The sequence below is a fragment of the Notechis scutatus genome, chromosome 5 (assembly GCF_049901735.1).
Source record: "Notechis scutatus isolate UNSWTSFEM ecotype Mainland chromosome 5, rNotScu1.2, whole genome shotgun sequence".
NCBI lineage: Eukaryota > Metazoa > Chordata > Lepidosauria > Squamata > Elapidae > Notechis > Notechis scutatus.
Window position 1 is genome coordinate 14,512,833 of NC_142013.1, and position 24,104 is coordinate 14,536,936.

At 39.5% G+C, this 24,104-nt stretch overlaps 1 protein-coding gene across 1 annotated transcript in view; it reads left to right on the forward strand.

Moving 5' to 3' along the window:
- The window catches only part of CNTN5 (contactin 5), a 763,035-nt gene that overhangs the window by 361,557 nt on the left and 377,374 nt on the right, over nt 1–24,104 (forward strand). Inside the window, exon 4 of the mRNA XM_087966176.1 lies at nt 13,569–13,700. Coding sequence (XP_087822302.1) covers nt 13,646–13,700 — 55 coding nt within the window. The 5' untranslated portion in view covers nt 13,569–13,645. The remainder of the gene's footprint in view (nt 1–13,568; nt 13,701–24,104) is intronic.

Genomic DNA, 24,104 nt, shown 5'->3' on the forward strand with positions numbered 1-24,104 from the left:
GGGAGGGATGGACCTTGAGTCTTTTAGTTTGTTGTTTACAAAATTGTAAAAAGCACGGGTGGAATTGGTGCTTAGAAGGTTTTCCTCTTGTTTAATGTGATAATTGGTGCATTCGGTCTTTATCTGGTGGCATAAATTTTTGTATCGGTTTTGAAATTGGCAAGCGTGACCAGATTTGTTTTCCGCCATGAGTGATCTCTTTTTGGATTGAAGTTTCCTTATTGATATGGGTAATCTGCTTTTTGTTTTGTTTTGGGAGTTGTTGTTGGTACATATAGTTTGATGACTCTTTTGACTTCAAGTAAAAATATGTTGTAATGGTCTTCAACAGTATTGCATCCAGTGAATAGAGATTGCCAATCAAGGGATGAGAGATCGTTGTGTATAAGATCATAGTTGCCTTTTTGAAGTTACAATTGGGAATTACATCATTGTGGTGATTTTTGTGTGGACGTATGTTGAGACAAAAAGTCAATCATATTGTGGTCACTACTGGAAAAGGGTTCTTTAGTTTGTATTCCGTAAATTAAATTCAAACTATTGCAGAAGATGAGATCGAGGCAGTTGTTTAGTCTAGTGTTGTTGGTTACTAGTTGTTCCAGTCCCAGATTTGTAATAGCATTGTAGAAGGTTGTGTGTATGATTTCAGTTGTACAATCATTTAGGGTCCAGTCAATATGAGGTAGATTGAAATCACCAAGAAAGATAAAGGGTATGGGCAGGATGCAGCCCATGTTAGTAATGTATTTAGCTTGTTTACATGTTCGATGTCATAATCAGGTGCTCTGTAACATAGTAAGAATTGAATTGTGATATTTAAGGATAGTTCACAGATGATGGTCTCAGGAAGAGCAAGCTCCTGGGTAACTTGGATATTTTTTAGATGTAAGGATTTTTATAGAAGATAGCAACACCACCTCCTCGACGATTTTCACGATCTGATCGGTAAACATGATAGTCTCTTACTGTGGTAATGGAGTCGGGGAGAGATGCATTGAGCCATGTTTCACAGACAAATATAATGTCAAAGTTAGCCATATTTAGGAGGATGAGAAATTCAGGTATTTTATTCACGAGGCTTCTTGCATTGAGTAGTTTGCATTTAAGGTCGGCAGTAGTTGGAATTGAGGTAGTTCGGGGCGTGCGTGCCTAGTCTTGGGTGATGGTGGATTGGTTGAGGTAGGGTTGTGGTTGAGGGTAAAAGCTGAGTATTGGGTTGCGTGGCTTACTTTTGATACAGTCAGCATGGTAGTCAATGTACAGGTCCTTTGTTTATTTGTTTAGAAGGATATTCCATAATAAATGAAATCATGTGCCTAACTATGCTACTTTATAATATTGGACAATTGGACAAACTGACAAACAGCTTCCTTGTTTCTGAGGTCTATATACAATCTTTTATTTATTTATTTTTTTTTGCTTGATAGCAGAAGCTTTCTATTTCCCCCTCAATGTCTTGCAGTCTGTTGTGAAATTGCCACTGGGAAGCATTGAAATAAAAAAGTTTAACTGCACAAGAAGTTTTATATATACTGCTGCAATTTGCCCTAAAATGTTGAAAAAATCACTATTTCATTTTTTTACTCAGTTTCTTCCATGTTGGTATATAGTTATTTGTAAAGGTTTATTGATGTTTCTAGTAATAGCAATATCTAAATATTTTAAAGATTTATAAATTATGGATATTTTCTCTTGAGTTTTTGGGGAAGTATGAAAAAAAAAGATCAGATGTGATTTGTGAAAATGAACAGATAGTCATGTCATAATTCCTCTCACTCCTTCTTAATATAGCTGGCTAAATAGGACACATTTGAGAGAGTCAAAATCATATAATCCGCAAATAGATTTAAAAGTCACATCTTGTTCTTAATGATGTTTCATTTTTCTTGGGAAAAAAAATCTCAAACTTTGGATTGATCATTGATTTGCTGCTACATTGTAGAGTAGTACAGAATTAAGCTGCCGATTATAAGCAAATGGAACAATCTCTTCTAATTTAAATGTATTAATCACTGGAGTGTGATCTAAAATAATTGGTGCAATTTTAAGTTCTTGCAGGAAATTTTTAAGTTTTGGAAGTTCACGCGAAATCTATGCTAGTGTGAGGTTTATGTCTACCTCAATAAAATGTTTGTGTTTTTGCTGAAGGTTCATAATAGCCCATCTATTGATGAATCCATGATTCATCTTTGAATTTAGAAGCCTCTTATGGGTTCCACAGGGGTGCAATGGCTTAGAGACTGAGCTTGTCAGCTGCAAAGTTGATGTCCCGATTCGAGACCCAAGTGCCACATGAAGGGGTGACACTCCTATTACTTGTCCCAGGTCCTATCTACCTAGTGTTAAGGTTCCAAGTAATGCAACTATTAAATAAGAACTCTGAGGCAGGCATATTTCTCAAAGGATATTTTATTGGAACATATCAAATTGGCAATTTCTTGGTGGAAAACTGACTCTAGGTTCCCACCAGTTTTACACCCAATTAAAAGTTAAACTTTGTCACTTCCCCCCAGAGTCATCCATCATGTGGTCCAACCATCCTTGGTGGTGCAGTGGTTAGAGTGCTGTATTGCAGGCCACTTCTGCTGACTATTGGCTGTCCAAATCCCACCAGGCTCAAGGTTGACTCAGCCTTCCAACCTTTCGAGGTGGGTAAAATGAGGACCCAGATTGTTGGGGGCAAGATGCTGACTCTATAAAACTGCTTAGAGAGGGCTGTAAAGCACTATAAAGTAGTATATAAGTCTAAGTGCTATTGCTATCATCATGTAGTCCAGCTGTTAGATGATCCCAGTCTCACACCTTTCACACACCTGCACCAATATTCTTGATTCACAGGGGAACGAATTTTATTTTGGCTACCACATCCCAGCTATCTTTTCACCCATGTTCCTGGCCCCTTCATTCAGGCTGTGTCAGCCCTGAAGCTGTGAGAAGAGAAACCGACCTAGAGAAAAGCTACAAAAGAAAATAGCCACAGTTTGGCCAACTTCAGGGTTGACACCTAGCAGTTCAAAAGCATACAAATGCATGTGGGAAACCTTGCAGGTCCTTTCCAATCAGACTGAGTCATACTCAAAAGACTCACAAAAACACTGTGTGATGACCTGGAGTGTATCAGAAATATAACAAAAACCAAAACATAAATAAAGGTCCTTTAATGCCTTCAACTTGGCTTCACTGTTTAATTGTTCACAGTTGAAGATTAAACTATTTTCAAAATAACATTCAAAATGAAAGAAACACAGTTCAAATTCAAAGAGTAGATAATGAAGCAAAAAACAAAAACAAACTGCACTGAATGAAGTTCCATGACAGACCAGGATAAATAATTGCCAACTTCAGGAAGATAACCAGGGACAGTCCATTGGAAGAATGCCAACCAAGATAAACCTCCTGTAAGAATAAAAACACTAATTTGTTTCCAGCGTTTGTTAGCATGCAGGTCCAGATTCTTATGCAGATCTCACACCTGCAACCCATGAAGAGGATCATGGCCCTCTCCTCCCGAGTAGACCACATTTTACCCTGATCCTCTCCTCCCAGCGTGCCTTAGGATGGATAGGGGATGGGCCTGGGTCCTCCTTTGACTGCTCAGCTGGCCTCTGCCCTTCCCCAGCCTCCTTCACCACCTCTGGAGCCACACTTACACTCTCTGTTGGCTGTTCCTCCTCTCCCTCAAAGTCAGCCTCAACCAGGGGCATGACACACTGAACCATGAACAGGTAGTTTTTCATATCACCTCAATCCTTATTGGGGAGATATTTAATTTTCTTTTTTAAAAAGATATAAAAATGAATTATGAAACTTACAAGTCTATGTTTATGGAGATTCTCAGTCACCCAGGTCATGGTTGTCCCAAAGCTGCTTTTTTCAAGAGGCAACTGGACTTTCTGGTTTTTGTTTGAAGACGTTCCACTTCTCATCCAAGAAGCTTCTTCAACTCTGACTGAATGGTGGGGAATGGAAGGATCTGCAAGGAGTATAAATCCTTCCATTCCCCACCATCCAGTCAGAGCTGAAGGAGCTTCTTGGATGAGAAGTGAAACATCTTCAAAGAAAAAACAGATAGTCCAGTTGCCTCTTGAGAAAAGCACCTTTGGGAGTTACAAGTTTGTATATGATTGCTTTCTATTGCCTCTATTCTATCCTATTGCTATAACTATAACAATTAAAATTGCTATATATTACTATTCAATTATTATTACCATATTAAACTGTATAATGATACTATTATACTTCTTCATAAAGTATAATGCTTATTGAATAAATATTCCACAAACTAGACTGGGCAAAAGATGGAATAAAAATCAGTGGCACCTATATAAATAACCTAAGATTTGCAGAGGTCCAGAAGAGCTACAAAGACACGTACGTACAAGAGCTGCACAAAGTGGGAGAAGCATTTAGCTAAAAAAATAAAACCTAAAAAGTAGACATTTATATTTACTTTGGCCAGTGGATCTCAATGGAAGTTGATATAACATTGAACAGCATGATAAATGTGGTTGGTAGGCATTTGGCAAGCTAAGCATAATTTCAAGAACAACCTCCCCCTATGCCTGAAGAGAAAAGATTTCAATCGGTGTGTGTTACCTGGTCTAACATATCCCAGTGAAACATGGACACTAGCCTCACAATCAGTGAAAAAGCTAAGTGTGACGCAAAGAGCCATAGAAAGATATATGCTCAGCATTACAAGACAAGATAGAAGGACTTGCATGTGGATTAGAAACAAAGAAAAGTATACAATGCCATCAAGAGAGTAAAAGAATGGAAATGGAAATGGGCTGGTCACATAGCAAGAAGAACTGATGGTAGGTGGACCAAGGCAGTTATGGAATGGATCCCACTTGATAAAAAAGTGTCCATGAAAGAGACCTAAAAAAAGATGGATTGACAACAAAGCTCAGGACCACATTGGTTGGAAACATGCGGAAGAGGCCTTCATCCTGCAGTAGATAGGCAATGGTGGTGGTGGTGGTGGTGGTGGTGGTGGTGGTGGAGGAGGAGGAGGAGGAGGAGGGAGGAGGAGGAGGAGGAGGAGGAGGAGGGAGGAGGAGAAGAAGAAGAAGAAGAAGAAGAAGAAGAAGAAGAAGAAGAAGAAGAAGAAGAAGAAGAAGAAGAAGAAGAAGAAGAAGAAGAAGAAGAAGGTCGGAGAAGGAGGAGGAGGAGGAGGAGGAGAAGGTCTTCTGCTTTTTTTTCCCCCTTCTTTTTACTGTCCAGCAAGCGGCATGCTTACAATTTTCCACATTTTTTTTATATACTTAACATTTTTCCTTGCCATGCTTCTTCTTCTTCTTCTTTTGTTTTTGCTGTGCATCTTTTCCTCTTTTCCATTTGCCCCTTTCTGAAGGGGAAAAAAAATCCTTCTTTTATTCAACTGCTCTACTCACCTTGCTGATATTTGTAGAATTTTCAAAACACAAATCTGCTCCTCTTGGCTGCTCCAACACCTGTTTCAGGGTTTATTGGAAACTCTGCCATGCTGACACTGGGCAGAAGGCACAAATAGAAGGGACAGATGGCAGCACAGGTGTTTGCATTTTTTTCTAAATAGCCCGTACTTTCACAGGGGGTCAAACAAGTCAAGATGGCAGACACAACCATACAGTCAAAGCCCTGTTCCCTTTTTTACATGGGTTGTAAGATAAATCAGCCATAGGATGTAAGGACACCAGCAAACAAACTTAATTTACTTGTCAACTTCAGTAGATTGACAATGTGGCCAATGAGCTACTTATGGTAATTTCTTTGTGCACTGTCCAATGTATGTATTCTATGAATGAATCCTGCTTAGAAAACATCTGGAAAGGCTTTGAAAGATGTAAAAAGAAAAGAAATTTTAAGAACAGCTGGTGAGATAGAACCTCTTTTGTAGAATTGGCAAGAAGTCTGGAATCCTGGAAAGATTCCAAGAGAAGAAATAATGGGAGAGGTGGCAGAGTAATATGCATAATTTTCAATGTTTGTACAATGCAAAGTGAATGTGTTTACAGGTATACTCTTAACAGAACATATTGATTTCTAAATGAGAAATATAATTTTGGTACTAAGAAGTTGGACATTTCCCAAGAAGAGAGTTGGAAAATTTCAGCACCTGTGCTGTTTCTTTCTTTCTTTTCCCTTGAAAAAGCTGAGAAACACAAATTAAGTGTTTCTTTAACTAAGAAGGAAAAATATGAATATTAGTTGATAGCTTTGTTTTACCATGATTGGTCTTCTCAGTTAAAAAAAAGTATCGTAGTTTTGTAGAAGTAAAGTTTATTTTTCTCACAATACTGAATAATACTGTATTAATAGTTCTCAAAGTCAGGAAATTTCTCTTTGGTTCTACATGGTCTCTCTCCTTGATTAGTTTCCATCCATTGCTTCTTGATCTGCCTTCAGACGCTTTGGAGAATATGTTGATTCATTCCTCTTCTTTGTGGCAGCCTCTTAGATTTTGAGACTTCTGAGAATACAACAAAGAACATTTTATTCTTCCTTCTTTGGACAACAAAGGAAAAAAATGGATCATCTAACAAATCAAACTGAGCTCTTCACTCAAGGCACGAGAGAGGAGATTCAAATCATCTTACTTGAAACACATTATAAACATATGCTTCTATCTTCTCTAAAGCTGAGAACGGTGAAAGGAAAGAAAAGAGAATAACGAGGGCTGCCGAGAGGATTATTAAGTGCTGGAACAAGACTACTATGGCCCCACTCACCTACACATTAAGCTAACATCCACTCTTCCCCACCACCCTGTGGATTTCACGTGACTCCCTACATTGAAGTATCTCCTAACCCAGGGGTCCCCAACCACCGGTCCGCAGACCGGTATCGGTCCGTGGAACAAGTCCCCACCGGGCCGCTGGCTTGCTGGCGCTGCCATCTTGTTTTGATGAAAAAGTGCTTCCGGTGAGCTTTTCGGGTAGAAAGCTCACGGAAGCTTTCATCAAAATGATAGCGGCATGCGCTTTCGGTGAGTTTTCCGGGTGAAAGCCATTTCTACCGGGAAGCTCACGAGCGCTAGATGCCGCCATCTTGTTTTGATGAAAAAGTGCTTCCGGTGAGCTTTCTGCCGGAAAAGCTCACTGGAAGCACTTTTCATCAAACAAATGCGGCGGCACTTGATGTCGATACCAGACGCGCCATAAAAAAGGTTGGGGATACCGGGCCGCGGCGTAAAAAGGTTGGGGATCACTGTCCTAACCAACCGAGAGGCTCATAAGAAAAGGGAGGCTGCCAGGTCAACAAAGCAGATCAGGAAGCAGTGGGGTGAGGACAAAGTATGAAGAAGTGGCATTGGAGTCCGCGTAGCCCACAAGTAGATGGTTTTTTTTTTCCCCAACTGGGAGAATAATGATTCACTCTAGTGACGCTTCCCTTGCCCACCCCTCCTGTCCTCCTCCGGTATATCCTCCTGCGTTTTAAAGCCACCTCTTGCCAGTTACCCTTTGGCACGGCTGGCACGCACAGATCCTCCGACTAAGCTAACAGTGGCGCCTCCTTCCTTTTGGCATGAAGGATTTTGACAGGGTGAGAAGTGGGTGGGGTGATCATTGCTACCGCTGCTGCGCGGGAAGGACTCGCCTTCTGCTTGCCCTCCGATGAGTTGAATTGATCCAGCTTTGGAGCGTTTTGCTGCAAGCCACCCCCACCGATCCCCACTACCACCGTCACCCGGGCGCATCCAGCTTGACACATCATCCTACTGTTTTTCTTTTTAAAAAATTGGTTTTGTAAAAACATTTTTTTTTATTTTTTAAAAAAAATTCCCCCTTCATGGGCCCCATTTGAGCTCCATGGGCCCTGGAACAATGTACTGGCTGAACGCCCCTCTCCTCAGGCCTGAGAATAACCAGCAGTAGGGTAGACTTGGTTGCAGTGGTGATGAGTGAAAGTCCAGTAGGGCAAAATTAGGGGAAGGATACTGTGCTCCTCTTTTCTCATTTTGCAGAAGATTTACAGAGAGTATATTTCAAAAATGTACTGCTACTGTGTTTATACAGCCTACTATCATCCTAAATTTATCCCATTCTTCCAAAATGGAAACAGCTGAAGGCCCTTTAATATTTCCCCACTCCAACTACAGTGGGAACTGTTATCAAATTGACTCTTGAATTGATTTGAATAAAATTGTATTGCCTTCAAATTTCACATATTTGCAATGAATCTTGCCATCCTCCGGTCTCGAATTGCAAAATGAATTAGATCTTGGGTGATTTGCTTGCTCTCCTGAATGCATTTCCATTTTATCACAATTGTTGGCAGGTTCCATAATGCTTAATCTTCCAACCCTCTCATTTTGTTGGGTCGCAGTTCGGAATACTGAAACAGGCCCACTGCAGTCTGAAAGGATTGAATTCTAGCTGAGGCTTAGTCAGGACTGAGATTTGGAAGAGAAAAAAAATAGCGCTTTCTACTTCTCTCCTCTGGAAAATGTAAATTGTTACAGGTAGTCCTTGACTTACAACAGTTCATTTAGTGGCCATTCGAAGTTACAATGGGCCTGAAAAAAAGTGACTTATGACCATTTGTGATGACCCGGAGTGTAACACAAACGTAACAAAATCCAAAATGTAAATAAATGTCCTTTAATGCCTCCAACTTGGCCCCACTATTCAATAATTCTCAGTTGGAGATAAAACTTACTCAAAAATAGTCTTTAAAAGAAAGCAATACAGTCCGAACTTAATGAGCAGATAGAGGTTAAATTAAAAAAAACCAAACAAACTACAGTGAGGGAAATTCCACAATGGACCAGGATAAGTAATTACCAACTTCAAGGAGATAAAAGGCACAGTCAGTTGGAAGGACGCCAACTAAGATAACTTCAACTCAAAATAAAACATACTTTGCTTTTGGCAATGCTTTGTTGTAACCATCTCTCTTATATACTATTCTCCCTAGCTGCAACTAATGAGGGGGATCATGGCCACTTCCTCTCTTGTAAGCCAAGTTATTTCCTTCTCCGTTCCTCCCTGCATATCCTAGGATGAAGAGGGGATGGCCCTGGTTTTTCCTCTGACTGCCCAACCAGCCTCTGCCCTTCCTCAGCCTCCTCCACAACTTTATGACCTCTCTCACCACAGATGTTGGGACAATCATTGCAGTGGTTAAGTTAGTTATATGGATGTTAAGTGAAACTTTGCTTGTCAGAAGATCACAAAATGTGATCACATGACCCTTGGATACCGCAAACATCATTTGTCAGAAATGGTGTGTGGTCTCCTGCTTGGATGTGGGATTGGAATAGAAGACCTACAAGATCCCTTCCAACTCTGTTAATCTGTTAAATTTCTGTCATAAATACAAATCAGACACGATTGTTAAGTGTCTGAATTTTGATCACATAACCATGGATGCTACCACAATCATAACAATCAAAAGTCAATGTTTTCACTGCCATTGTAATTTCAAACAGACACTAAATGAATGCAATGATGTCATGCCCCTGGTGGAGACTGACTCTGAGGAAGAGGAGGAACAGCCAACAGGGAGTGGGAGTGTGGCTCCAGAGGTGGTGGAGGAGGCTGGGGAAGGGCAGAGGCCGGCTGAGGAATCAGAGGAGGATCCAGGCCCATCCCCTATCCATCTTAGGTCACACAGGGAGGAAAGGATCAGGGAAAAGCGAGGTCTACTCAGAAGGAGATGACCATGATCCTCCTCGTGGCTTGCAGCTGGGAGCTATGTATATAAGTTTGTAACTGCATAGTCAGAATTGTTGGAGTCAAAGTTTAGTGTTTAATTCGAAAGAGGTTTATCTTTGCTGGGGTTCTTCCCATGGACTCTCCTTGGTTATCTCCTGGAATGTATGATTAATTGTCTTGGCTTGCTTAGGAGCTCTTGTCAATGCAGTTTGTTTTGGTTTTCTTTTTGCCTCATTATTTATTTTTGTGACTTTAAACTGTGCCTAATAAAACAGTGAAGATAATTTGAAGAGATTACCAGACTTTAATGTATGTTTTGGGTTATTTTGAGAGACTATGGGTCATCACAAATGATCTGTTTGTTAAAATACTGAAGTTTGCAGATGATACAACAGTGATTGGTCTCATTCAAGACAATGACAAATCTGCATACAGACGGGAGGTTGTACAACTTGCCTCGTGGTGCAACCGGAACAATCTGGAACTGAATACACTCAAAACTGTAGAAATGGTGGTAGACTTTAAAAGAAACTCTCCAATACCACCACCTCTTACAATACTAGACAACACAGTATCAACAGTAGAGACCTTCAATTTTCTAGGTTCTATTATATCACATGACCTAAAATGGACACCTAACATCAAAAACTTCATCAGAAAAGCACAACAAAGAATGTTCTTTCTGCGCCAACTCAGAAAGCTCAAACTGCCCAAAGAGCTGCTGATGCAGTTCTACAGAGGAATTATTGAGTCTGTCATCAGTACCTCTATAACAGTCTGGTTTGGTTCTGCAACCCAACAAGACAGACACAGATTTCAGAGAGTAATTAGGACTGAAGAAAAAACAATTACTACCCACCTGCCTTCAATTGAGGACCTGTATACTACACGAGTCAAAAAGAGGGCTGTGAAAATATTTACAGACCACTCACATCCTGGACAGAAACTGTTTCAACTCCTTCCCTCAAAACGATGCTATAGAGCAGGGGTCCCCAACCGCCGGTCCGCGGACCGATACCGTCAGCGGAACAACTCTTACCGGGCCGCTGGTTGCTGGGCGCCGCCATCTTTTTGGTAAAAAGTGCTTCGGTGAGCTTTTCCGGTAGAAAGCTCACGGAAGCACTTTCATCAAAAAGATGGCGCCGCGCTTCGGTGAGCTTTTCCGGGTAGAAAGCCATTTCTACCGAAAAAGCTCACCGAAGCGCTAGCGCCGCCATCTTTTGACGAAAAAGTGCTTCGGTGAGGTCACCGGAAGCACTTTTCATCAAAAAGATGGCGCGCCCATTGATCCGGTGCCGGGCGCGGCACCCAGCTGATGCGGTACCGGGCTGCGGCGTCAAAAAGGTTGGGGATCCCTGCTATAGAGCACATCAGAACATTGGATTTATTGACCGTTCTTTTTGCTGTAAAATGTTTTAGAATGGAACAATCTTATAAAATGTCAAAATGTGACTGTATGACTGTAACTTTGTCGCTTGTATCACTATTTATATTGATTGTTTCCTAGTGTAATTTGATTGCTTATTAGTACTCTATGACTATTATTAAGTGTTGTACCTTATGATTCTTGACTCTTGATGAATGTATCTTTTCTTTTATGTACACTGAAAGCATATGCACCAAGACAAATTCCTTGTGTGTCCAATCACACAATAAAGAATTCTATTTTATTCTATTGTAAATCAAATATTATCTTTGTTAGGTATAGATGTAAAAATATAAAGCTTAATGTAAATCTGTTTCATTACATGTATTTGTTTCTTTACATGTTCATTTATACAATTTTTAATGTATTTGTCAAAACAAACAATCAATACAGCAATATATTTCAGCATAATCTTTTTTTAAAAAATATCTCACCATATTTGCTAGGTTCCTACTCAGTCTGCTGTTCAGATGCTGAATGTTTTTGGTTGCCTTTGAGGCTTTGTTTTCCCAGACTAGATTCCTCTCCGCCTTCCTCTTAAATTGGACTTTTGAATCTTTTTCAAATAGAGGATTTTCCTAGGCAGGCTAAGCCATTTAGCTACAATTGTCACATTTCCTTCAGCTTCTGAAAATCTGAAAACAACATTTCTCTTCTTCTTCTTGAGGATAACCTCAGAATACTAATAAGTAGTTTTCAGATTCTTAATATGTAATTATTTGCTATTATCCTCTTGCTGAAGAAATGAAATGGGGGAGGAAATAATCACACAAAGTTAAAATATTCTTAGAACGTACACTTTCCAACAGCTTGGTCATCACCATATTCATGTAAGACATAATTCACCAGTCCTAGAAACAGACTAAAGCACTGATTATCACAGAACTGGAGAAACAAAGGCGGCTGACAGGCATATTTCACTGAGAAGATAACTCTCGAAAGAGATAGATGAGCTACAAGGGGATTGTGTGTGAAGTTACTTGCATTCCAGATTTCTGCTTCACAGTAGCTGACATTCCCCATAAATACTCTGTACATAGTTCCAGTTAAGGATGCCTGGATGAAATACTGTCCTCCTTTTGTCAGTACCAGATACTATATGATGGGTGGACCTGAGCTGAGAGTTTGATAGACAGCCATGTTTGGAAACAACAACAACAACAACAACAAAACCACTGAATTTGACATCAAGCTACACTCAAAGTGAATTTGCAGGGATTGACCAGAGGCAATATACCTGTCTGAATTTCTGAGGAGATTGGAATTATTTTCATACAATTCAGAATAGGTTTTTACAAACAGCAAAGTATACTTTGTTCTTGTAATAGGGCTGGGCAGTTCCTTAACAAGGCAAGGAACAATAGCACTTAGACTTACATATCATTTTACAGTGTTTTACACCCCTTTCTAAGAAATTTACAGAGTCACGGTGTTTCCCTCAACAGTCTGGGTCCTCATTTTATGGATCTTGAAAGGATGAAAGACCGAGTAAACCTTGAGACAGCCAGGATCAGACTCATGGCTGTGGGCAGAGTTAGCCTGCAACACTGCATTCTAACCACTGCGCCACCACGGCTTTTGATGTACCTCTGCAGAAGGCATACTGCTTTATTTCTATACTCAACTGAATGACTGCACTGCTTCAGTTCAAAGCTCTTCCTGAATCTTAGCCAACTTAGTAAGCCTTATCAAAGGGGTGGGTATTTAAGTTGGTGCAAATGTGTGGTAAATTTATTTTATTTAATTTGGTTTGTCAATTGCTTACAAGATAATAGGTATAAGTAAAACATAGTTATGAATACATGAAATGGGTACATATAAGAAAAATAAAAGAAACAATAGGATAGGGACGATAGGAATGTTGGTGCGCTTATGCACGCCCCCTACAGACCTCTTAGGAAAGGGGTGAGGTCAATAGTAGACAGTCTAAGGTTAAAGTTTTTGGGGTTTGGGGAAGAAACCACAGAGTCAGGTAGAGTATTCCAGACATTGACCACTCTGTTGCTGAAGTCGTATTTTTTGCAATCAAGTTTGGTGCGATTTGTTTGTATCTATTGTGTGCTCTTGTGTGTTGTTATGGTTGAAGCTGAAGTATTCATTGACAGGTAGGACATTGCAATGTATGATTTTATATACTATACTTAAATCGGACCGAAGGCGGCGTAGTTCTAGGTTTTCTAGGTCTAGAATTTCAAGTCTGGTGGCATAAGGTATTCTGCAACGAGTAGACAGCTATCCTCTGGGAAAATATGAAAGAATCATTAAGAGGGCTAAAAAGGAATGAGCTATTCAGAGGGAACTTGGACAGGAAATTGCAGAAGGGAGAATGAGGAAGAAACTTAGAATAACTCTATCTTCGTGTTGTTTCTAAGATGGGATACAGAGAAACTTGGAGGGGCAGCGCAAGTGAGAATTAGAGAGAGAGAAAAACTGAGCAGAGAGGAACTTGGAGGGAGAAAGAAAGAGAGAGAAGATTTATCGTTTGTGCATTATTTCAACAGGTTGTGTTTTTAATGAAGGAACCCTACGGCTGTTAACCACTACCCAAACAGGGGCTGAGGATCTTTGAAGCCACGTCATGCCATCATCATGGAAATTCATAGTGCTTCTGTCACTCACTACCTACCTGTCAGGTAAGGCGACACTCTTAAACTGCTGTTTTAAGTACATGGTTAAGAGATAATAGAAACCCTGAAAAAGCTGTGTTGAGATAAATAGAGATTCAGCTAATGTATGAGTGGAACACAGAATTTGAAATGAGCTCTAGAAGAGCTCAATCCAACTTTCCCCTTCTTCTCAGGTGCTAGTGTGGAATGGCACAGGTGCTAGGTAGAATAAAACCACAACTTGTTTGTGAAGATATTTCCTGTTTGGTGGCCTAGTGAGGTGGGGGTTACCAAACAGTCAATAAAAGTGGGGGCAAACCAGCCTATCTTATTCTGAAATGAGAAGTCTAATTCAAGGGTATAGTCCACATAGCGGTTATCAGGTTCTCCATTCCTCAATTTTTACATTGAAAGTACAACATCCCATTTCAAAATCCTACAATTGTTCTCAGAAAGATTTTGTACACATTTTGCCTTTTAAAAAATCCACGAAGTTCATATTTTTTTATATACATCTGCTTCTCCCTTTCTACCAAGAAAACGGCATAAACATGACGTCCAAGTCCCCAAAAGTCAACTTTCACTTGAGAGCACTTTTATATTTCCTTAACACATGCAGCTATTGATGCAATGTTCCTATTTTCAATTTGCTCAAACATGGCCTAGTAATAATATAATATGATGCCATTTCTTTTATGTTTGGAGATTTCTTTTTAATGAACTTGTCTCACAGAGAACAACAGAGATTAGCTGAGGGATCCATTCTGCATTACCATCTGTACTGAAGCAAAATCTGTTATGGTAGTTTGCAACATTTCAGGCGCAAAGAATACCAGCCAAAATAATAGACCCTCCAGGTTTCCAATATTTAAGTTTATATACTATAAGAAAAAAATATTTATGTAACTGCCATAAGCCAAATAAATTTATTTATTTCAAAATCCTACAACTATCCTCAGACCAATTTTGTACACTGCCATAAGCCAAATAAATATATTTTTGTTAGACCTGTTCAACATTTCAGACAGAAAATGTGTTGTCGAGCACATGGAGATGTATGCTTAGCACCTGTGAGTGGCTTTTGAAAACAAATGCAAATTTTCCAGGGGTGGGGTTCAAAAATCCACATGACCAGTTTGCTGCTCAGCGGCTGGGCCATTTTTCACCTTCGCAAGGGTCCAGAGGCTCCCCTCAGGCCTCTGGGAAGGCGAAAACAGCCTCCCCTGGGCTCTGGAGGCCCTCCAGAAGCTGGAAACAGGCCCATTTCCTGACTTCCGGTATTTCCAGAAGGCCCATTTCCCCCCCTCCCAGAGCCTCCACATGGACCCTGCACTTACCTGCATCGAAAATGGGCCATGTGGAGACTCCTGGGAGGGGAGGGGTGGACCGGGCCAGCCAATTGGTTCAAATACTGGTTTAGTGAACCAGATGCAAATTTAACACGTGGCTTGGGTGAACCGGTCTAAACCAGTAGAATCCCACCTCTGAAATTTCCCCAGGATTGGGCACTATTTAATAATTCTATTTCTATATTCCTACAATTTGGCAGTTCAAATCTCACCAGACTCAAGTTTGACTCAACCTTCCATCCTTCCGAGGTGGGTAAAATGAGGACCCATATTGTTGGGGACAATATGCTAACTGTAAACCACTTAGAGAGGGCTGTAAAGCACTGTAAAGTGGTATATAAGTATAAGTGCGATTGCTATTTAATAATTAAATAAAATTATTAAGAGTAATGCACATTGCTTTGGATTCAAAGATAAAAAAGGTATTTTAGATAAGGAACTTCATAAAAGAGCTATGCCTTTTCCTCAGATTGTACAGGTGCCCAATTATTTAATAATTCTATTTAATACAATTAAATAGAATTCCAATCTACTTAGCATGAATTAGCTCTAATCTATTTAGAATGAATCTATTTAGATTAATCTATTACAATCCTAATCTCTATTTTCTGTGCTTAATGTGATGCATTTTAGTTAATCTATTCTCTTATCTCATTATTACAAAATTTATTTGGAAATATTTGGTGATAGACTATATTGTTAGTATTATTAGTAGTGGTGTGTCCAAGTACACAGTGTGGTTTCTGACCCATATGAAGGTTCAAACTAACTTTGGAAAGTGCTGGTTTCATGATAGATGCCTCTTCTATGGAATAACACATGGACTGTACCTTATGTATTTGGACCAAAGTAATTTTTCATATCTGTGTTGCTTGCTGAGGACTTTTCAATTTGATTTTGCCGTCACATTTGTTTACATTTTGTTCACTTTTTTTTTTTTTACTGAGACTTACAGTTTGTTTACTGCTGTTACATTTGCTTACTGGTTTTATGAGATATTTGCTGATTTGGTTCCCTACTGATATTTCAATCTCTTTCTTGAGATTTTGATGCAGGATGAGATTAAAAGCTTGAATGCAATTGGCAGGATCTAAAGGTGCTATTCCAAGATCTCAGAGGTGTCAATGGGATATTTGGCTTTATATATATAAATGGCAGAGCTGCTGGCCATCTTACAAAGCATCTTCAGAATCAAAAAATTTAAACTCTTTCTACCTTTGAAATAGTACTAATTGGGATCCAAAGTTCTTTGACACTTTTATGAAGTTTGGGTTACATATGTTCTATGGCAGAGGTGTCAAACCCAATTCCATTGAGGGCCGCATCAGGGTTGTGTTTGATCTTGGGGGGCCAGGGGTGCATGACCAAGGTGAGCATGTCAGCGCCTGTGGTGGCCCAAGACCTCTGCCAGCAAAAACAGGCTCCCAAGCTCTGTTTTCAGCTGCAACAGCCTCCTGCAACCCTCTGCCAGAAAAATTGGACCTCGGGAACAGAGCAGGAGGCCATCACAGCTGAAAATATTTGGGAACCCATTTTTGCTGGCAGAGGCACTGTGGGCCGATCCTTCACTGTTTCCAGGGCAGCTCTGTGGGCCAGATCTAAGCTCCCCACGGGCTGGATCCAGCCCACAGGTCTTGAGTTTGACACTCCTGTTCTATGGGATTTTTGGTTTCAACTCCTTCCTTTTTTAAAAATATGTACATTATCTACTAGTAATAATATTCCTAAGGAATATATTGTCTTGCATGTGTCTATTACCTACTAGTAATAATTTTGCAAAGGAATATATTGTCTTGCAAATTGGGTTGACTTTGTGTGGCTAGCATTATCAAAAAATAATCTTGCGCTTGAATGTAATCATGTAATCTGACCTTAAAGGAACTCCTGCCATCCAAGAGGTTTTTACTGGTATTGATTTTTTATTTGACAGATCACCAGATCTTTCATTAGACTGCTCCATAGATTAAAAACAAACACAAACTTATTATTTCCCCTTTCAAAGCCAGATGCCAGATCAGCACATTGGGTTTAATTCAGAAACAGTCCAGATGAAATGTACTCTATGAAATAAATCATTTTGATTAGTTCTGATTTGCTTTAAATATACAGGATTAGGGCAAGACTTGGATATTTGTGGGTGTTGTTTCACCTGACTTTAAATGATCCTACATTAAAACTTGTCTCAAAACAGTTGGCAACTTCATTACTTACAATAAGGCTTGGCTGTAGAGGCAGAATTTATACCAAAACACTTTTTTTTTGCTAACTCAAGAACTAGAAGAACATATTATTAAGGACAAAAGGAAGAGTCTTAAATCTACATTCTCCTTCTGCCAGACCAAACCATAAAGAGTCAAGCCAGCTTGCATTTGCATAATTTCATTATTTACAGCATTCTTTTTATTTGATACACTGAAACATTCAAAGTAAAGTCAGAGTAGGCTGCAATATTAATATATAGATCACTCAAATTCAAAGCTGTTCAGTTCCCAAAGGATGTCAAGATAAGCTGTAATTGTAACCATGACATTTGATCTCATTATTCTATAATTCTGCCTGAGCTAGACAACTCTCTCACTGAAGAGTTGGGAAAGGCTTGGTCTATAGCCTGATGTTCCCCAGGTCTGTTAAATCAGGCACTTCAGCATTTTAACTTCAGGTATTTTTCATCACAATCCTTTTAGGCAGGAGCGCAATGAATGGAGGCATTAGCTCCTGATAATGCTTAGAGACAGCACTTGAATGCTAAGGATATAAGAATATGGGAAGATGGAGAAAAAATGTGTTCAATTCACCCAAGGGATTGCTTTTACTTCTTCATTCTTAATTCTATTCCTGCTAGATGATCATGATAGTTTTTTTTCTCCTCCTCCTCCTCCTCCTCCTCCTCCTCCTCCTCCTCCTCCTCCTCCTCCTCCTCCTCCTCCTCCTCCTCCTCCTCCTCTTCTTCTTCTTCTTCTTCTTCTTCTTCTTCTTCTTCTTCTTCTTCTTCTTCTTCTTCTTCTTCTTCTTCTTCTTCTTCTTCTTCTTCTTCTTCTTCTTCTTCTTCTTCTTCTTCTTCTTCTTCTTCTTCTTCTTCTCCTTCTCCCTCTCCCTCTCCCTCTCCCTCTCCCTCTCCCTCTCCTCCTTCTCTTCCTTTTTAGTAATTGTCTATAGCAGAGCTGTCAAACTCCCAGCTCATAGGCCGGATGCATCACGCACTGGCCACACCCACTCCCAGTTTAACAAATGGGGGGAAGGTCTTTTTTTTAAAAAAACAAACTTTATTAATTATACAACTAAAATGTCAAACAAACACATACACAACACACAAAAAGAAAAAAAACACGATTAAAATAATATGTCACCAATATTGATAACAAACAAGGAACCATCGGCTGTCAAGAACAAATGGGGGCAAGTTCTAATACATCATGTGATGCCGCCATGACAACGTGAGTTTGACACTCCTCATCTATGCACTGCAGGATAAAGGCCTCTTCTGAATGTTTGCAACCGTTATGGTCCTGAGCTTTGTTCTGTCAATTGGACCCGCAATACTTGCTGATGTCGTTGGTCCATTTTATTTTACGTCACTTTGGTGGAGGCTTTTTATCAAGCGGGATCCATTTTATGAAAATGTCCACCTGCCATCATCAATTCTTCTTGCTATGTGACCAACCCATTTCCATTTCCACTCTTTAACTCTTTTGATGGGATCATATACTTTTGTTTGTTCTCTAATCCATGTGCAGGTCTTCCTATCTTGTCTTGTAATGCCGAGCTACAGTCATGATCTTGGCATTGCAAGATCATGATAGCATGCATGATTATTTAAGAATTTTTTTAAAACAATTCAACATTTAAAGGGTGGGAAAATGTAAATTTAAGGCTAATCCCATTTCCTTCTCAATGTAGCATGCCCATAAACACAACACAGATGCAAAATCATGTTTCTCAAGTATCTAGTTAAATTGGAAAAAAGGGGAAAACCTCAAGAAGCAAAATATTTTTGAGAAATTATATTTTAATTATATGTCATTGATCAGTGAAAAATCTGGTCCCACAGACATGGAGAGACATCCAGTGTTTTTTCTTTTCCTGTTTTGAAAGAGGGTGTTGAGGTTGCAATTTTCCTTGTTTTTTTAAGCTGTGAAAAGTTAATTTAATAGTCTATAATCATGGGTAGGATTCTACCCGGTTGGACCAGTTCTATAGAACCGGCTGTTATGATTCTGCCCAGTTCGGAGAACCGGCAAATTGCGCCACTGGCTGGCCCTGCCTCTCCCCTCCCAACCCACTCACTCCTTACCTGGCATGCGTGCCATCAAACTTGCCTGCTAAATTGTTATTTTTCCTTTTTTTTCTCCCGACCATCAGCTATTCTGCTGTGCCGGGAGATTTAGATTAGCTAGAAAGCAGAAAATCTTTGGATTTCTTGATTTTTAGCTAATCTAAAAACAGAGCTGAACCTTCCTTAGGTCCGAAGCTTCTGTTTTTCAGTGCAGACTCAGGTAGCAGATTGCAGATAGATAGATCTCTAAGTGAATCTGTGATTCTGTGAGCAACTCAATCTGCCTGCCTGCTTTGCCTGATTTTGAGCAAAAGTTGCTCTTTTTTTAATAAAAAGTTAAATATTTACATAAATCTTTACATACAAGCCAAACCCAGCCAGTCACACCCAAGCCACACCCAGTCAGCAAGCCATGCCCACCCAGTCACATGATCACCATGCCACACCCACAAATTAGGCCATGCCCATAGAACCGGTTGTTAAGAAATTTGAATCCCACCCCTGTTTATAATTGTCCTAAACGTGTATCTCAAAATGTTGAGAAGTCATACTACAGATTGTTCAGCAACCCAGAATGAATTTTGAAAAGGGCTCTAAGCACTATAAAACTGGAATGGAGTAAAACACATTATTAGTGCTCGAGATTTTTCATACCTGGTTTAGAAAGCAAGTGAATAAATTTGGATATCTGAAAAAGTGCCTTTATTTGGGATACTGTTCATTTTCATTTTCCCCCACCAATGTATCACGTTTTAACATTTCCTCATTTTTAAAAAAAAAATACTGTACAGTATTTCATATCTCATTCTCAATGGGGTGACTAAGCTAAGCTCCTTTTTAAAATGTGATGCTGTGAAAATTAATGAGTGAATTTATATTCTTAAAATGCAATCCACCCTTCAAAAAAAAAAATTGGAGTATCCGTGAAAGTAGCGTGTTTTTACCACTGTTGTACACGGTCGGGTTTTAGTTAAAGTGACAGGTGAAATACAAGTCAAGAGCACTAATAAGAGAATATTAATGTGTGTTTCTTCCTCTTGACCCCTTTTCATGGCTTTTAACACAAAGAAACATTTCCTTCAGTCCAAGAAGCTGCATCTACAGACATCTGTTATACACCTCCCATTGGTTACTTTAAATTGGAAACAGCAGGGCTTCATGGACAGTTGGTCAAACTATTTTATAGACCAGAACCAAAGTTCCCCTTAAGAAATGAGCATATGTGGGATTAATGGAAATTTCAGCACCCTTCTGCCACCCTGACCTGCAGCTGTGGATGGGAGAAAGAACTTTGACCCCCTTATTTGATCCTTTCCTCTCCATCTGGCAAGTTGGTGGCTTGGAGATGGACTGATGAGAAGATCTCAGAGTCCTTCCCAAAAGCTGATCAATACACAGCATTCATTTTTCATAATGACACTAGCCAAAGTACAGTAAACATTTGATATATAAATACACGAAAATAGCAATAAAACCCCAACACTCAAAATTCATTAACCATGGCCATCTAATATCTAAGCAAGGGTACTGTGATGACCCGGAGTGAATCAAAAAATATAACAAAAACCAAAATGTAAATAAAGGTCCTTTAATGCCTTCAACTTGGCTTCACTGTTTAATTGTTCACAGTTGAAGATTAAGCTATTTTCAAAATAACATTCCAAATGAAAGAAACACAGTTCAAATTCAAAGAGCAGATAACAAAGCAAAAACCCAAAACAAACTGCACTGAATAAGGTTCCACAACAGACCAGGATAAATAATTACAAACTCCAGGAAGATAACCAGGTACAGTCCATTAGAAGAACGTCAACCAAGATAAACCTCATCTAGGAATAAAACACTAATTTGTCTCCAGCATTTGCTAGCACGCAAGTCCAAACTCTTATTCAGTTGTCACACCTGCAACCCATGAAGAGGATCATGGCCCTCTTCTCCTGAGTAAACCACATTTTTCCCTGATCCTCTCCTCCCTGCATGCCCTAGGATGGATAGGGGATGGGCCGGGGTCCTCCTCTGATTGCACAGCCAGCCTCTGCCCTTCCCCAGCCTCCTCCACCACCTCTGGAGCAACACTTCCACTCCCTGTTGGCTGTTCCTCCTCTCCCTCAGAATCAGTCTCCACCACAGGCATGACAAGTACATTACATCCCATCCCATCAAAATTAAAGAAGCTTCCTTAAACATAGCTATCAATCCTTCTCACACAGCGACTGATAACTGCTCCATGATGTTCATGCAAGAGTTTTCCCAACCTCCCCCTGGAGAAGTTGGAAACTGAACTTGGAATGTCTAGGAAATTGAAGAGATCTCTACTATTAAGTCTTCCAGAAACCACATATCTTTAAAAAAAAAAATTAAAAAAAACCATTGAAAGTATGCTAGTATTATATCCTGGAAGGGAGATGGATGGATATTATAGACTTATAAATAATAAATTGGACATATATCTATATATCTAAGCATATGTGAGACCTGTGTAGAGTGTCCTACCCAAAATCTCTTTACCTTTAGCAGTTTTGTTCTGTGTATGTGCAACATTTAGAAGATTGTGGAGTCCTTGATGCTATCTGAGCTTCGATGCTTGCTTGCAGACATTTCATTACCCAAGTAGGTAACATCATCATTGCTACTGAGATTGGGGTTTCTTTATGTACAAGAATCCCTGCCATTGTTGGTGAGGGTGCCGTTTTCTTCTTGGTAGTCCCTTCATTACAATATTGCTTTCTGATTGATTGTTTGTCTGCTTTATTGGGTGCCTCCTTGTAGTCCTTTGATTAAGGTAACAGTTTACTACTTGATTGTTTGCCTTCTAAATGTTAATCACTGCAAGCTAGTATATACCAACAAGGAGCAAACCCCACAATCACAAGCATTGATGATATTATCTAGTTGGGCAATAAAACATTGCAAGCAGACAGTTCTATCCTGAGATACATGCATTCTCTTCCATTTGGTATTTGGAAAATTGTCATATCGGATGGATGACATTTGTTCTAATTCACATATTATTTTAGGAAAGGACAGATTTGGTTGATTGATTGGTTTGTACCAGAATCTACAAATATCAGTTTTCTCAAGTATTCATTTATAAAGCAGGAGACATACAGTTTGGGAACTGAATGGTGAAAATGCAGAAGGGGTATGTGCTTCTTTTGTCTCTGTTTTAACAGATTTTCATCTGTTGCTCTTTTCCCATTTCTCATGTGGTGTTAGTTCACAAAATGGCCAGTGGGTGTCATACAGAAAATGTACAGAGAACGCCTATCCCACAATAAACAAAATCTCATTTGCCCTCTGACACCTACCTAAAACTTGGCTTTGTGTTATATAGAAAGGACATGTGGTTTGTAAAATTGTCTGCTTCATACTGAATAGGAGTGAAACATTTATTTTTCTTCACAATAAAAGAGAGATGGGGAAAGAAAGGAGAGAAAAACAGTATACTTTGCTGCAGCTGGTAACCCCCAGATTGGCAAAATATTATTTCCGTCCCATGTAGAGGACACCAAACTGGGAAATCAGCCTTAGAATGACAAAGAAAAGCAATTATGAGCATTTTTCTTTTCTTCTTTTTTCTTTCTTTTCCTTTTCTATCACTACTCATGTGTAACTTCACACCAAGTGCTTCTGACTTAGTGATAGCAGGAATTATTCATCATTCTTCTTGTTTCATAAAATTACAACCCCACAATTGTGGGATTAAAAAAAAACAAAAAAAACCAGAACGGATATTAAGGTGCCAAGGAAGTCTGGCAGCTTTAATTCTTGTTTCTTTCTTTACTTTTTACCTACTTGCTTATTTACTTATTTTATTCCTTACAAACATATAATTTGCTTATTTACTGATTTTATTCCTTACAAAACATATAATTTGCACCATCATTTATTGAACAGCAACAGCAAAAGTCAATTTGAACTATTTCAAACATTAAAAATGAATGCTGTCTATATGAACAGGATCAGATAACAAGCTCAAAACAACAAATGGCCTTGGGAGACAGAAGAGGGGCCTGCAGACTGGACAGCCAGTGTACAGGAAGTATTATATTAAATTCTACCCTTCTCAGAGTCTCTCTGTGAGCGAGATGTATGGTCTATACATTTGATATATAAAATAAATTTCAGCCAACAGACGGGGGAATGGCATGGGAAATGTCTCAGATGTTTGACCCCAGTTTTCTGGAGAAAGGAAATGAAAGAAGAAATATTTTCAGTCTTCTAAGATTCTGTTCATGTAACCTTACAATAAAAAGATACTTTTGGTTGTGCTTCTTCTCCTGACTACCTCAAAGGGCTAATGTATTTGTTTAATACAGGTAGTCCTCAACTTACAACCAATTGAGTCCAAAAAGTGAGACAGTTGTTAAGGGAGTTTTGCCCCATTTTATAACCTTTCTTACCACGGTTGTAAGCAAATCGGAGCTGTTGTTAAGTTAGTAACATGATTGTTAAGTGACATGGTTGTTAACCTTTTTTTGCCACATTTGCTAAGTGAATCACTGCAGTTGTTACCTTAGTAAAGCAGTTGTAACATGAATCTGGCTTCCCCATTGACCTTGCTTGTCAGAAGGTCGCAAAAGGGGATCGGGTGACCCCAGGATGCTGCAACCGCCATAAATATCAACCAGTTGCTAAGAATCTGAATTTTTTTCATCACATGACCCTAGGGGTGCTGCAATGGCCATAAGTGTGAAAAACGGTCATAAGCAGTGGTGGGATTCAAAAGTGGTGGACGTGTCTTGGTGGGCATGGTGTGTCTTGGTGGGCGTGGCTTACTGGGCGTGGCAGGAGAAGGATACTGTAAAA